General features: G+C 37.9%; 2 protein-coding genes across 3 annotated transcripts in view; one reads left to right on the top strand and one right to left on the bottom strand.

The window, feature by feature from the left end:
• LOC120539462 (aldo-keto reductase family 1 member B1-like) overlaps window positions 1-14,723 on the top strand; it is a 44,180-nt gene that overhangs the window by 24,233 nt on the left and 5,224 nt on the right. Inside the window, exon 10 of one of the 2 annotated variants that reach the window (XR_005635617.1) lies at window positions 4,768-4,913. Coding sequence is in view for 1 of the 2 variants with exons in the window: in XM_039769536.1 (XP_039625470.1) it covers window positions 4,768-4,810 (43 nt within the window). In the remaining variant the exon portion in view is untranslated. Of the gene's footprint in view, window positions 1-4,767; window positions 4,955-14,723 lie in introns of those variants that run through there. The other variant, XM_039769536.1, reaches the window with a different exon arrangement.
• prdm4 (PR domain containing 4) overlaps window positions 7,769-14,723 on the bottom strand; it is a 71,191-nt gene continuing 64,236 nt past the window's right edge. The window contains exon 12 of the mRNA XM_039769535.1: window positions 7,769-11,952. Coding sequence (XP_039625469.1) covers window positions 11,622-11,952 — 331 coding nt within the window. The 3' untranslated portion in view covers window positions 7,769-11,621. The remainder of the gene's footprint in view (window positions 11,953-14,723) is intronic.

Genomic DNA, 14,723 nt, shown 5'->3' with positions numbered 1-14,723 from the left:
CTGAACACAAGGAGGCGAACAGTCTATTGCAGAGATCAGACACAAACACCCTCACATTCCTTAACATCGTGACCAGTTTGGAATTGCCAGTTAATATAATGCAATCAAATCAAATGCAAGTTGAGATAAACCTAAGCATATATGGAGAAAGTGTGCAGACCCCACACAGACATGAACTGGGTATCAGGTTTCTTAAATACGCCCTGGTATTCCTTCATTGGAATGCATATTTTTTTACTTTGGATGAGAAGTGATTTATTTTTCTCTTTTTGAGTATCTTTCATTTTCCGTAGAGATAGGCACCTTCTTTCCATTCAGCGTTGCATATCTCTTATAGCATTTTAATGAGGCATCATCAGCTCAGTTTGGAGTTATTGTCACATGTACACGGTACAATGAAATTCCTCTCTGTATGTTAGTACAACACCGAGCAGGCTGTCATTGTCTTTGCTCGGCAGCCCAAATCTTTATTTCAAAGTAACAAGTAGTGATAAGCAAACCAGCAGTGTTTCCTTTTGCATACATTTTCCTGAAATGTATGCTGAGCTTCGCGTCACATAGCTAAGAAACACAGCTCACTATGAGAAAAAAAGATGTATTCTTAGACAAATCCAGTGAGACAATGACAATGTTATGCACATTATGAGAAGAAAATTCTGTACCTGTAGTTTTAAATGAGTTACAAAACACACTGATAACTGTGTCCTTCCATCATACAAAGCACACACTTGCTGTCCATTATAATACCTATCCCCATATGCCATATACCCTATATTTTAAGTTAGCAATACACATGCAAAATTTATATTCTATAGATAATCAGTTACATTATTTCAATTATACAGAAAGTATTGTCGATGTGGACTCGAAAAAGAGTGTACAACCTGTTAACTACCATAAGCAGACTGCAAAGTGATTTCTGTTGAGACAGGGGTCTATTTTGGGCATTTGACTTGACTCATCTTTCTCCAAGAAGGAACTTTAAAGGCCGGAATTCTACAGTCCTCTTTAGTGTACACAGATACATTTCTAAACCATAGATTGTGATTATATTATTAAACTGTGCTCCATTGTTTCACTTAGGAAAGCACACGCAGTCTGTTAGTTCCTTTTTCCGAGATGGACCAATTCCTAGTCAACTGAACAGACCGCAGTGATGGAACGACAAAAATATAGATTGTTAGGATTCAATGCTAATGTAAAATATGTCACTAAATGAACAGTAAAATGCCTTTACTTTCTAATTAGAGGAATATTTATGGCTATTTGCTAATTATGACTTTCCTATATTGAATTTTTGTTTACTTAAATATTAGTATTAAAACACAAAGAATAGTTTTAATATGGAATTAGCCTTTAGAAAAGGAAATGCAGTGCTGAGGAAAACTAAGCAGGGAATATGCAGAAGCTCAAAAAACAGCACTTCAGTCAAAGTCTTAACCAAAACTCAAAGTCAAAGAAACAAAAGTTCTACCACTCAGTAATCAATATGCTACCTGCTACACTGAAAAGATTTGTTTAGTAAATTCAGAAACTTTTATGAATCATAAGAGTGTACCGCCACCTCATATACCTTCCCAAGCCCTGATGCCACATGTCACTGCTACTGACAGTCATGTGGCAGTAAACTCCAAATGTAACCAACCATGGCTTCCTGGAAAATCAACAAAATGGTGACAAATGCGACCCAGTACAAAATATTACAGCAGAAACATAAAGAAAAATATTTTAACAATAATAAAACAAAATCCAAAGCAAAAAATGAGCACAAAAATTGGGGGAGTTCAAAACACTGGGCTTTTCTCCTGCATGTGAGCTTAGGCCTCACCATTGGTTAAGGCAGGACAGGTGAATTTTGGATAGATGGCGTGACAGATTAAGAAGTGAGACACTGGACAGACTATGGAGGATTCATTTTCTCTGCTTGTGAGCAGGTATGTGTAAGTCATCCTAGGAACCAAACAAACAAGAAATTCACAGGAGCAATTGAGGTCCAGCTGACAAAAAACAAAAGTACAGTGATACCTTGAGATACAAGTTTAATTTGTTCCGTGACCGAGCTTGTAAGTCAAAATGCTCGTATCTGAAATCAATTTTCCCCATTGAAATGAATTAAAATGAGATTAATTCGTGCCAGCCCCCGAAAAACCACCCCAATTTTTTGTTAAATGTTTTCAACATAAGAAAAATGTATTTATAATGAACAAATATTGTATACAAACAAAATAAAACCTAATACATAAAAGAGAATCTAAAGAAATAAATAGATGTTTGCGAAGCCGATTAGCATATTGTAATGTTTTTTTCTTTCACTTCACTTTTGCGTAACTTCATTTTCTTCTTCACTAGTTTTTTCCTTTTTTGCCACGCTTTCGTCACTTTCATTCTCAAGGCGATTCAATAGAAACCTGTCCAAGGAGCTTTGTTTAGTCCTCCCCTTTAGAATGTTTCTGAAATGAGTTAGGCAAATGTCATTAAATAGCGCCGCTGCACGATCAGTTGCAATTTTTTCAGTTTCTTTTAAATAAAGTCAAGTGTTAGGCAAGTGTCATTAAATAGCACCGCTACACAATCAGTTGTAACTTTTTCAGGGTGTTTCTTTTCTTTAAAGTTCAAAACTTTTTCCCACATTGCAAACACTTGCTTTATCTCACTTTAAGAGCTAACCTCCTCTGCGATACCGATCTCCTGCAGAACCTCTGTATGTTCCGTCAACTCCTCTGTCGTCACTTCCTCAGAATGTGCAGCGACAAGCTCTTTGATGGCTTGTATTTCGAATTTTGGCTTGTAACTCAAGGCAAAAACTCAACCTAGTGACAGCTCGTATCTCAAAAAACCCGTACAATGGGGCACTCGTATCTCAAGGTACCACTGTATTTTACTGCATTAGCCCCCAAATGGCCACATTTAGCACATTATAAGCAAAGTGGAATGTTAGGCTTATTTCATATGTTGCAGTAATTTTTATTAGATCTGAAGAAAGTTACCCATTGTAGTCTAATGAATCACTTCCTTTATAAGGCTTTAGGCATTGTAATGAGTAAAAACTCACTAGAATAAGCACCCCAACGGTCTGCACAGATCATCTCTGGGGTTACAGTTTCACAGGCATTAGTACATTTGATTTTACAAATTTTGTGACAGTACTGTAAATCAAGGATGGATAGGATTAGAAATGAGTACATTAGAGGGTCAGCTCAAGTTGGACGGTTGGGGGACAAAGCCAGAGAGGCGAGATTGCATTGGTTTGGACATATGCAAAGGAGAGATGCTGCGTATATTGAGAGAAGGATGTTAAGGATGGGGCTGCCAGGCAAGAGAAAAAGAGGAAGGCCTAAAAAAAGTTTTATGGATGTGGTGAGGGAGGACATGCAGGTGATGGGTGTAACAGAGAAAGATGCAGAGGACAGAAAGATATGGAAGAAGATGATCTGCTGTGGCAACCCCTAACGGGATCAGCCAAAAGAAGAAGATTGTAAATGTGTCTCACTCTAACTTAATTACAGTGTTTTAATAGTATGAAATTTATTTTATATTACCGTATTTACTCATGTACCACGCGCCCTCGTGTAAGACGCGCACCCTAATTTTTACAAAGAAAATCGGGGAAATAGTTTTGCCCTGTGTACGACGAGCATTGTGAGTGTATAGGAAGTGTTTAGAGAGAGAGCGCGAGTGTGCGAGCAAGCGAGTGAGAGAGAGATCGTAAGTGTGTGAGCAAGCGAGTGAGAGAGTGAGAGTGCACAAGCAAGTGAGCGAGAGAGAGAGAGCGCGAGCAAGCGAAGCGAGCGTGAGTGCGCAAGCGAGAGATAGCGCGAGTGCGTGAGCAACCGAGTGAGAGAGAAAGAGTGCAAGTGCGCGAGCGAGAGAGAGCGCGAGTTTCGGAAAAAAATGTGTGCGTGGTACACGCGTAAATACGGTATTTGTTTTTCTGCACACTTTTCCCACAAATATATGAATTAGAAAATTTACCTTGATTTTGTTTTCCAGTTGATTTTAGGCATATTTGGTGAAAATGCACATGAAATGCAGTTGAATTCAACATGAATTTTTGTTCAATCCCTACAGTTATTGTTTGCTTGAAGTGTCAATTTGATAATCCCATTAAAATTCAGTAAAATTCAGACACAGTTATACATCCCACAGAAATATCCAAAGTCCCTTCCCCTCCAGACCACAGAAAGTAAAGAAAGGGAGAGGGGATTACTCAGAAAAATGTTATCTGTCACAAAAGCTAACATGACAACAATAATCGAGCTGGTTCCCTGATTAACACAGAGACTGCTGATGGAGGTTAGCCTTAATGATGGAACACCATTTAACATGTAATTTGGAGTTGTTCTGCATGTTACAAATGTAAGACAAGCAATACTTCAGTTTCCCATAAAGCCATATTAATATATCTGTAAAGTGTTTCACACAGCGTTCACTGTATAAGATAAAGACTGAATGGTACAGTATTGCTAAATATTAGTATATGTTGCATAGATTTCCTAATATAGTTTTTTTAGTTCACAAATAAACACTGAAGCTTAGGAACTTGCAAAAAACTGTTACTGTAAATGTCACACCAGGTTAGAAAGATTGAAGCATAGTGCACACGTCAGACATGCAGTATTCAGTGGTTCAGTGTGTAAGTATTATTAACAAGCAGTCTTTTAAAGAACTTAATAAAGGACTTCTTTTGAAAAACCTTCTTGCAGGCTGGGCTGCAGCCTGTCTTGTGATTGGGTGAAACAAAGTAATTTGTCTGTTTTTCCCTTTTAGGGGTGTGGAACACAAAGATTACCCACATAATGAAGAATACTGAAAGAGGTCAACTTTTCAACCTTACTGGATAGTTCAACCTATAAAATATTTTACTTTTTTTTCATGTTTAATTGAACAGAGTTGCTTGTTCCAAAGTCTTGAAGGTAAATTTACTTAAGAATATACATAAAAATTATTTCTTTTTTGTGATGCAGTTTTTATTGAATCCAACAGAATGCACTACATAAATAAATTAATAAAGCCCTGTGAGTAATGGTAAATATAAAAAAAGAGAAAAATAACGGAGGAACAGGATTGTCTGTCAGAGAGGGGAGCAGGTGCATCCCAGGCCATGAAAGAGAGAAGCTGGAGAAGCCTGACTATATGGTAAAAATAAAAATAAAAAAATCTCCTTGTTGCTAATCTTGGACCAGATAGCCACAAACCAGCGCAACTGCAGAAACCCACTTTAATGACGCTGGAACTGCATGATCTGTTCATCCACAAGGCAGAGAGTTCAACAAGCACCAATTTACAAAAAACAAAAAGAACTTCATGCAGTTAGAAGAGACGTGAGGGATTTCCAGCAAGAGGCCCAAGTGTCAGCACTACCTAGGCAGAAACATCAGTGCTGTCCTACTTTATGGTGCAATAATGTCTGGCTGGTTGATAGATAAATTGAACAGCAACACCAGGATGCAAAGCAAATACTAGTACAGTAAACCCTCATTTATCGCGGTTAATCCGTTCCAGATTCTACCGCGATAAATTAATTTCCGCGAAGTAGGATTCTTTATTTATAAATCTAATAATTTTGCAGTTAGAGCATAGAAAACCTGTTTACGACCTTCTAAATAAGTTTTTTAACATTATTAGAGCCCTCTAGACATGAAATAACACCCTTTAGTCAAAAGTTTAAACTGTGCTCCATGACAAGACAGAGATGACAGTTCTTTCTCACAATTAAAAGAATGCAAACATATCTTCCTCTTCAAAGTGCGCGTAAGGAGCGGAGAATGTCAGAGAGAGAGTAAAGTAAACAATGAAAAATCAATAGGGCTGTTGGGCTTTTAAGTGGAAGCACCACCAGCCGCAAGGAAGGGATCAATGTGAAGGTAGTCTTTCAGCATTTTTTAGAGGAGCGTCCGCATCTTCTAAGCAAACAGCCTCTGTGCAAACAGCCCCTCTGCTCACACCCCCTCTGTCAGGAGTAGAGAATGTCAGAGAGAGTGAGAGAGGCAGAGAAAAGCAAACAATCAAAAATCACTACATGCTGTTAGAGCTTTTAAGTGTGCGAAGCACTGTGCGGAAGCATATCTTATATCATTGAGAGTTTTATTTAATACGTAATACGTGCTCTGATTGGGTAGCTTCTCAGCCATTCGCCAATAGTGTCCCTTGTATGAAATCAACTGGGCAAACAAACTGAGGAAGCATGTACCATAAATTAAAAGACCCATTGTCCGCAGAAATCCGTGAACCAGCGAAAAATCTGTGATATATATTTAGATATGCTTACATTTAAAATCCACAATGGAGTGAAGCCGCGAAAGTCGAAGCGCGATATAGCGAGGGATCACTGTATTCATCAGTTTCACTATGGCATGTCAGTAGGAGGGAATGGGCCCATGAATTAAGTGAGTCAGATACAGAGCAGTCTCTTCTGACTCTTTAAATTGGAATTTTCATTTCCTACGCTGGTCATAAGAATCCAAGTGTAACTCCTGAGCAAATGATGGCTGAGCCTAAGCCGTGGAGTGACTCCCACTGATATTCTACTTGAAGGACCTAAACACTGCTTTTCAAAATGTCCTCCCTTACAAGCATAACAACAATCCAGTAAATCTTCAAGGCAGAATAGATTAAACCTCTTAAATTTAAAAGACAAGTTAGGATTAACTGCATTTGAATTGAGCTTTACATACTGTATGGAGCAATGCCATGAGGCCTTGTGAGTGACACTGTGAAAATGTACGCTTTTGAACAGGCAGCCTTTAGACTTTTCTTAAATGAACTGGAGATTCCATAGATAAGCCTCTTTGACAAGATGAAGCGGTTCTTGCATGTATAGACGTTGATACCCTTATAGCTGATTGAAAAAGTTCTGTATGCCTCCTAAAAAGTAACAAAATGAAAAGCAATTGTCCAATGTCTACCTGCACATGCCTTTGATATGCCATCAAATAAAGCAAAGCAAGTGTGAAAGTAGATAAAGGTATTGCTTATTCTACAAGGATATTCTAAAATGGCCTGGGCACATCTGTTAGTACCCCTAGAAAAGATAATAAATAGCTGGATTTGAGTGATTTGTCAAACTAGCTGTTTTCTTTAAATGGTATCATACATGTCTCCAATTGTGCAATCAGCCATCCAGCCTATTTAAATAGAGAAAAGTAGTCACTCTGCTGTTTGGTATCATCATGTGTCCCACACTGAACATGGACCAGAGAAGGCAAAGGAGAGAATTGTCTGAGGAGATGTGAAAGAAAATTATAGACAAACATGTTAAATGCAAATGCTCTAAGATCATCGCCAAGCAGCTTGATGTTCCTGTGACAACATTTGCAAAAATTATTAAAAGGTTTAAGATCCAAGGGACTGTAACCAACTTTCCTGGACGTGGGGCTACAGGAGGAAAATCATCCTCAGAATGAGCAGAAAGATAGTGAGAATGGTAGACAGAAAGCCAAGGACAACTTCCAAAGAGATAAAAGCTGAACTCCAAGGTCCAGGTCCATCAGTATCTGATCGCACCATCGGTCACTTTTTGAGTGACAGTGGGCTCAATTGGAAGAAGAACTGAAGAACACTCCAGTGTTGAATAAAAACATTAAAAAGCCAGAGTAGACTGCTTCCATTTCTGTGAAATCTTAATAGTTTCAAAGTTGTTTGGCAAATGCTTTTTTTTCCTGAGTGAGCCGGGTATGCTGAATTCATGTTTTCAATTTATCATGTTCTTGATGAGGAATGATTAATTATTAATTATCAGTGCCATGCACAAAAAAATGATTAGACTGTATTCTGAAACATGGAAAATAGTCTGTTTATTGCAACAATTCCAACAAATAATAGCTGTTTTAACAGTTTATTCTTTCTGTACATAATATAAGCAGTATCTTTTGCAAGAAAAACAAAAAAGTTGTGAAAACACTCATTTCAATGCAGTTTAACATGTCTGTAGAGCATTTTTATTCATAATTCAATAATTTCTAATTTAGCAACACAATCACTTTTATCTTTCTCTGTCCGATTTCAGTTTATCTGTCTAAAACCCTAGAAGAGTGCACATATTCTAGTTGTACCACTCAGCGTACCTATCAGTGTAATACTGAAATAAGTCAATACTGTAAATTCAGTACTAACTCAGTTAAGGGAAGGATATAAATGTTCATTCATTTCTGTTTCTGCATGTGTCTCCAGTTCTCCTACATTTACATGCAGCAGTACATGGCAGCTTCTTCTTCATGCAATTGAGGTTGCTTCTTTTCCTCTGTGTGGTACAACTGCACGTGATCATCTCAATGCATAACTGGTGCAATGCGGGCAGAGAGGTCAGGATAGAAACAAGAGTGCTACTCTTGATTCTCCATTCAATAGTCTCTGGTGGAGGTAAGGAAAGGACATTGCTTGTGGGCCTGTAGCCATACTGATGCTCAGTAGTGTGCCCTTTCAATGTGGGATGACAAGCCATTATGTGTTGGGGGCACAGTCTCCAATAGGTAAGCTTGAGTGAAGAGGGTTGATATACGCAATGGTTTTTCTTTTCTATGAATGCAAGTCAACAAGTCTGCCTCCAGCAAAAAATCCCCAGACCATCACACTTCCTTCTCCATTCTTGACAGTTGGTGTCACACGCCGAGGATCCATCCTATCACAAGCTCGACGGCGTACACACACTCTGCCTGATGAATCGAAGATTTTGAATTTGGATTCATCGGCTCGTTAGGCTTTCTTCCAGTCTGCAGTAGTCCATGTCTGGTATTTCCATGCCCTATTTTGTCCTTTAAGGAATGGCTTTCTTACTGCCACCCACTCTGCCAAACCTGAAGCACAAAGTCTCCTCTTTGAAGGAGAAACTGAGTTGTACTTTATTCAACCACTGTTAAGCTTTGCTTCTGGCGGTCGTGCTGGAAGGCACCAAGCGCACAACCTTGTCATCCACAGAAAATCGCCTTCTGATTGGGTTGTGACATGGTCTGCCAGATTTCTCCTTTTCAAATTGCAAGACTATATTTACTTTAACTGCTGCAGAACATTTGTAGATTGTAACCGATAAGTCGTTCCCTGATGATGGCCCATTAGAAGTATTCCGAAAATTCCCCTTTTTCCCGCTTTTACACGACCTAATCTTTAAATGTTAGCCTCTGCCAGATTCCTGCTGACCTTTTCAACATTTAAGGTCATTGCATTTCAACTAATCAAGTCTGAAGAAAAACTGAAGAGCTCTACAACTCTAGATCAGCAGGGTAGTAAACCGATGTTTGGGCACAGTGCCCAAGACAGGAGGGGGCGAGGAATGATTCCGGCATTGTGGGGCCAGCGGGAGTAGTTCTAAAGAAAGATGTCCCACCAGCCCATTAATTTAGGACGAGGCAGCTAGGCATTTAGATAGGGAAGACGGGCCTGGTACTGACCAATCACAGATCACTTTCCTTGGAATATGCAAATGAGGTATTGCCGTTAGTGAACGTTTAACGCATGTTGTTCTCTCGTATCTTTTGATTTTGAATTTTGTTTCACTCGTTTCAACTGTCCGTGCTGGCCTTTGAGCGTGCTTGTTCCTTTCACTTCAGTGTGCCTCAAGCCCGGAGAGGACCCAGGCCTGAGAAGCGACTTTCTACAAATGACTCCGCCACTCCGCTCTCATTTCAACAGAATTGCACCTTGGTGTGTTTATGTCTATGATTGCATATGTGGGTGTTTTTCTGTCAGTTTGATTTGAGCTGGCTTCCCCAGCTGGGGTTGTCTGCTGTGTGTTAAACAGATGTTTGGGAATGGTAGACAAGAGTGGATGGATTCTAGTCCACTCTACCCCACTAAGACACAAGCCTGGTATTCCAGAGCTTCTGGACATAGTTGCAAAAACAGATGTACATCCTGTTAAATAAGTGAGGTAGTGTTCTACTGGTAAACCAAATGTGTGCTTGAGTGCTTCTCTATCAACACTTGACAGGTGTCATGAAGAGGAAGTTTATTTTTCCTTTCTTCCTGTCTAGATTCATTGCTTTGGCTATCGTGCAGTCTCCTACTCATAGGGACGGGGCTGGCTGCTTGCAGATGGCTTTCCTGTCTGCCGTTGTCTGTTAAGATATATCAACTGTAAAAAATTTTTGCAACTCTTGAGTTTTTGAGCAAATGCCAGCAGTTTCATCTCTTGACGTTTCTTGAAATCAAGGTATGCAACAAAAAAACAAAGGACAAACGTTCAAATCATTCAAGGAATCGTTAAGTGTGCAAAATTTGATTCAAATGATTTTTCATTCATCAGAGTAGCCAGCTAAGTGCTCATATAGCAGCCAATCAGTGCCAACCCTTCCGATTGAGAATGCCACTCACTCTGTGCAAGTCAACAAGTCTGCCTCCAGTAAAACAACCCCAGACCATCACACTTCCTTCTCCATTATTGACAGTTGGTGTCACACGCCGAGGAACCATCCTTTCACAAGCTCGATGGCGTACACACACTCTGCCTGATGAACCGAAGATTTTGAATTTGGATTCATCTGCCCATTAAGCTTTCTTCCAGTCTGCAGTAGTCCACTTCCGGTATTTCCGGGCCTAATTTTGTCCTGTAATATATTTACAAGATGAACAGATCTTGTCATCTTAATCGGAGTATGTTACTGCAACCTGGCAATAGTGATAGTTGCCATACACATACCTAGACATTCTGCTTTGAGTTATTACAGAACTATATATTCAAGACATTATGTGAGCTAATAAGTAAACGCCATGCTACTCTGTAACAAAGTTCCCAAATTCAAAAATTTCTAGGGTGGTGAATATAACTTTTAAAATAAAAATATTTAAATTACTCACCTCAGTTTTGATCTTTTCTGTAAATGTATGCAAGTTATATTAGTCATTTTCATCCTAAATGACTCGTAAGAATATCAAAATAAATTTAGCCAAACAAGCTCATACGCATATTAATGATGCAATCAGCATTTTATCTCTCTCTCAGATTCATTTGCAATTAGATACACTTTCTAACCAATAACAAAGGTTTGAATTTTGCATATAAAACTTTCCCCCCCCCATACAATAAAATCTGAAAATGTAGTACATAAATTATACATTCAGCAAATACTCTAACTTGGAACATACTTACACAGAAATATATCACATTTCCATTGAACACCACTTTAAGGCAGCAGAAAGTTTTCTCCTCCACTTTGTCAAGTTAACAAGCTTTTATACATCAATAATTTACATTTCATACTGCAACTTTTTAACATAATTCCCTAAAAAGAAACATACTATATATACATTCGCAATTGAACTTTAAACTTAACAAAGAAGGTCAGCGGGTAATAGTACCTAGTCTGCCATATATCTAAGTATTTTTCATAATAAAGTACACTTGTCCATTTTTAAATAACCAACTATTTGCTGTAATCACCATGTGTAATTTAAGGCATAACTGTCGATTAGCAATAGTTTTAATGCAATTCTGTGGTAAATACAGATGAAAATATTCTTATCTAGTTTGAAACCATTTAATAAAGGAAAAAGAAAAAACATAATTTTAAGAGACAAAATACATTAGTGCGCCACCAGAGGTAAAAATGATAGGTCAGAGATTTAATAGGCAAATTTCCATAATTATATAAAATGAGAAATAAGATTATTATAAAAAAGTCATTTACTAATCACTTGTGCCTTGACAGAGATCCTTCTGTTGTATACACATCTGTGGTTAAAGTACACTCTTCCCTGCTTGTGGGGTCAGCCAAGCAGTCTTCATCATCTTCCTCTTCCTCCTCTTCATCTTCTTCTTCATCCTCATCCTGAACAGACTCACTATTCTTTGGTCCTTTGCAAATTTTCAGGTGCCTGGTCAGGTGGTATTTTGTAAGAAAGGCCTTGCTACATTTCTCACAAATATAGTCCCTCTTGCCTTCATGGGAATTGAGGTGTTTTTTCAAGTGATTGGACCGCCAGAATAGTTTGTCACATTTTGGGCATTTGATTTGACGCTCCCTTAAAAATTGAGGGGGAAAAAAAAGCTTATGTGAAATTCCTACATAATTCATATTAAATCACCACAGTACTATGTACAGATTACTTTTGATAACTATTCCTGTCTGTAGATTTAATGCAGAGTCTGGATTTTTTTTCTTGAGTATATGGTCATTAGGCTATCAAGCTCCATTGCAGTATGCTTTGTGAAAGCATTCATTTAGTACCCCCATGCTCAAAAATCTTTAATGCTTAACAGTAACACAATGATAATTATGTGAAAAAATATAACAGACTTGGTGGGTGGAGTGGACAATGGCATGTCTGTCACCACAGCTCTGTGAATATTGCACAGTCAGACAAATTAGATTTTCCTGAAAAAAGTGTCCTTGGCTTTTGGGTAAGTCTAACTTTGCTCTTTAAAAACAAAACACTGTGCTGTTTACACATTCCCACTTCACTGCCTTCCATCCTAATGTATTAGCCAAGGTACTGGACTTTAAAACAAAAGTTTCCTGGTTTCATTCCTGTCCTGTGTTGTGTTGTGCTCTGTAAATCTGATCAACAAAAATTTAAATCTATACACAAAACATTAATCAGTTGCCATATACCGGACATAATGTCCTATTTTCACTATACCAAGATTAGACTATGAAGTACAGTACTACTAGGACAGCTAGTTCTCTTGTGGTTAGGTGGACACATCTCTACACATTTAGCTGAATATCTCATTGCTTGCTAGCAGAGGCGCACTGTTAACTGATGACTTGCATACTATGCACACATTTAATAGGGCCAAGCAAAGGAGAAAAACAAAAGATTTATTTTTAATTATTTCTTGAAACCATACACATTGCCCTGCATACTGTAGATTTATTGTAAATATTCTTCCCTTCAGAGCTTATGAAAAGCCTTGAAATGGTCATATCATTGCCCTTCACTGTAAAACATCACCTAGAAAATATTGAAATAGTAATTTAATATGTATTGGTATACTCACACTTTACATTAAGTGGCATGAACCAGTAGATCTTAAAATTAGTATTTTCACTTCACTGAAATAGGCATCATCATTATAGGAAAAGCCTATCTTTATTAATTGCAGAATTAACAAACAAAAAAGGAAAATTCAAAGAGTAATAATTTCAAAAGAATTCGAGCAGTTAGTTGCACATTACTAGAACTGCATCTAAAACAAAACTGCCTCCTTTGTTTCACTTTTTTCCTAATTTCAGAAAATGGTGAAAAAAAGAAAACTTGTCCAACTGTCAAGTCCATAATAATTTTATTATTTGTCAGGTATTAATTACTTCATACAGATATTCTAATAACAATCTCTGCTTCGGCAAAAGGTACTGTATATCATATCTTGCCAGATGTTAGATAATATTTGTAAAGAATGCCCAACTGCATCGTAAATTACACATTAGAGTACAAGTTGTACAAACCCACATTTTGGAAAATTTTATATCAGTCTTAGAGGATATCCCCAAACATATTCCAAAGGACTTAGAAGCAATTCAGCAGGAAGAATCTCGCTTCACTTTTCTAAGAGCATTTTACTAACAGCATTGCCAATACTTAAGACTAAATAACAGTTAAATGTATAAAGTGACTCTTTTCTTTTTCTATGCAGGAGGGTAGTTTGAATTCATCAATAGTAAACTATTAAATGACTGATTATTGATTTATTACTGCACACTACTTCAATCCAAAACAGGAAAGACACTATATACTTATATATGTACCTACATATGTACTGTGTACTTATATAAAAAACAAGCTTTTTCATGTCTATAATAGTCTGCCTGATGCCTGTAAGTATTCATTTTATAACATTCGCCACAAGTAAAGTAGGCCTGCTCATGAGATGGTTTAAGTTAGTTTACAACTTGGCTTCCTCCATTATGCACACTGCATTAGTCATGATCAGAGGTGGGTAGTAACGAGTTACATTTACTCCGTTACATTTACTTGAGTAACTTTTTAAAAAATTGTACTTCTAAGAGTAGTTTTACTGCACCATACTTTTTACTTTTACTTGAGTACATTTGTGAAGAAGAAACACTACTCTTACTCCGCTACACTGGGCAACACTCAACTCGTTACTTTTTCCCATTTACACAATACACTCTATTTTTGCCAGAGAGAAGTCGCCAGTGGATCTACTGCATGACTGTTGCACCAATCAGATGTAGCAACAATAATCACATGACTATGTTTCACCAATCAGCTGTAGCCATGCAGTCACATGACTACACACAAACTTCCTGTGTCTGCAGACAGTGAGAGACTTTTTAGTCAAGCAGGACTCCTGTTCACTGCTAAATGGTCACTGCTTCACTGTAAGAACCTTGAGAGCCAACTCTTGCTGAAGCTTAACCATCACTTCACCGAGTGAAGAAGAAGCATGTTTTAACCAAACATGAACAGACCGTCATGGTAAAGTGAGACTTCTTGTACGTGCACAAGTTGCCTTGTGTTCTAATTTTATTTTCTATCAGATGTGCTATTTGGAAGGCAAGTGTGTGACGATGCCGGTTCCCTACAGACTCCCTCTTCCCAGATGGGAGTCTGCTGAACCCACACCGTCGATAGTTATGACCGAGATGAGCTGACATATGAGGATAATTCACTGATGATGCCAGAGGATGGTGGAAAAAGTGCTTTTATTAAAAACCAGCCAAGACAAAAGTAAAATAAACAAAAGTGTCAATGGTGCAGTGTTCTAAAAGCAGTGCATATATACAGTAAATCCATAAAAATCATTGTGAAAAAGGATAAAAAAAAAT

This window comes from Polypterus senegalus, chromosome 11, assembly GCF_016835505.1.
Source record: "Polypterus senegalus isolate Bchr_013 chromosome 11, ASM1683550v1, whole genome shotgun sequence".
In the NCBI taxonomy this organism is placed as follows: Eukaryota; Metazoa; Chordata; class Cladistia; order Polypteriformes; family Polypteridae; genus Polypterus; species Polypterus senegalus.
This window is presented reverse-complemented; position numbering and strand designations above follow the sequence as displayed.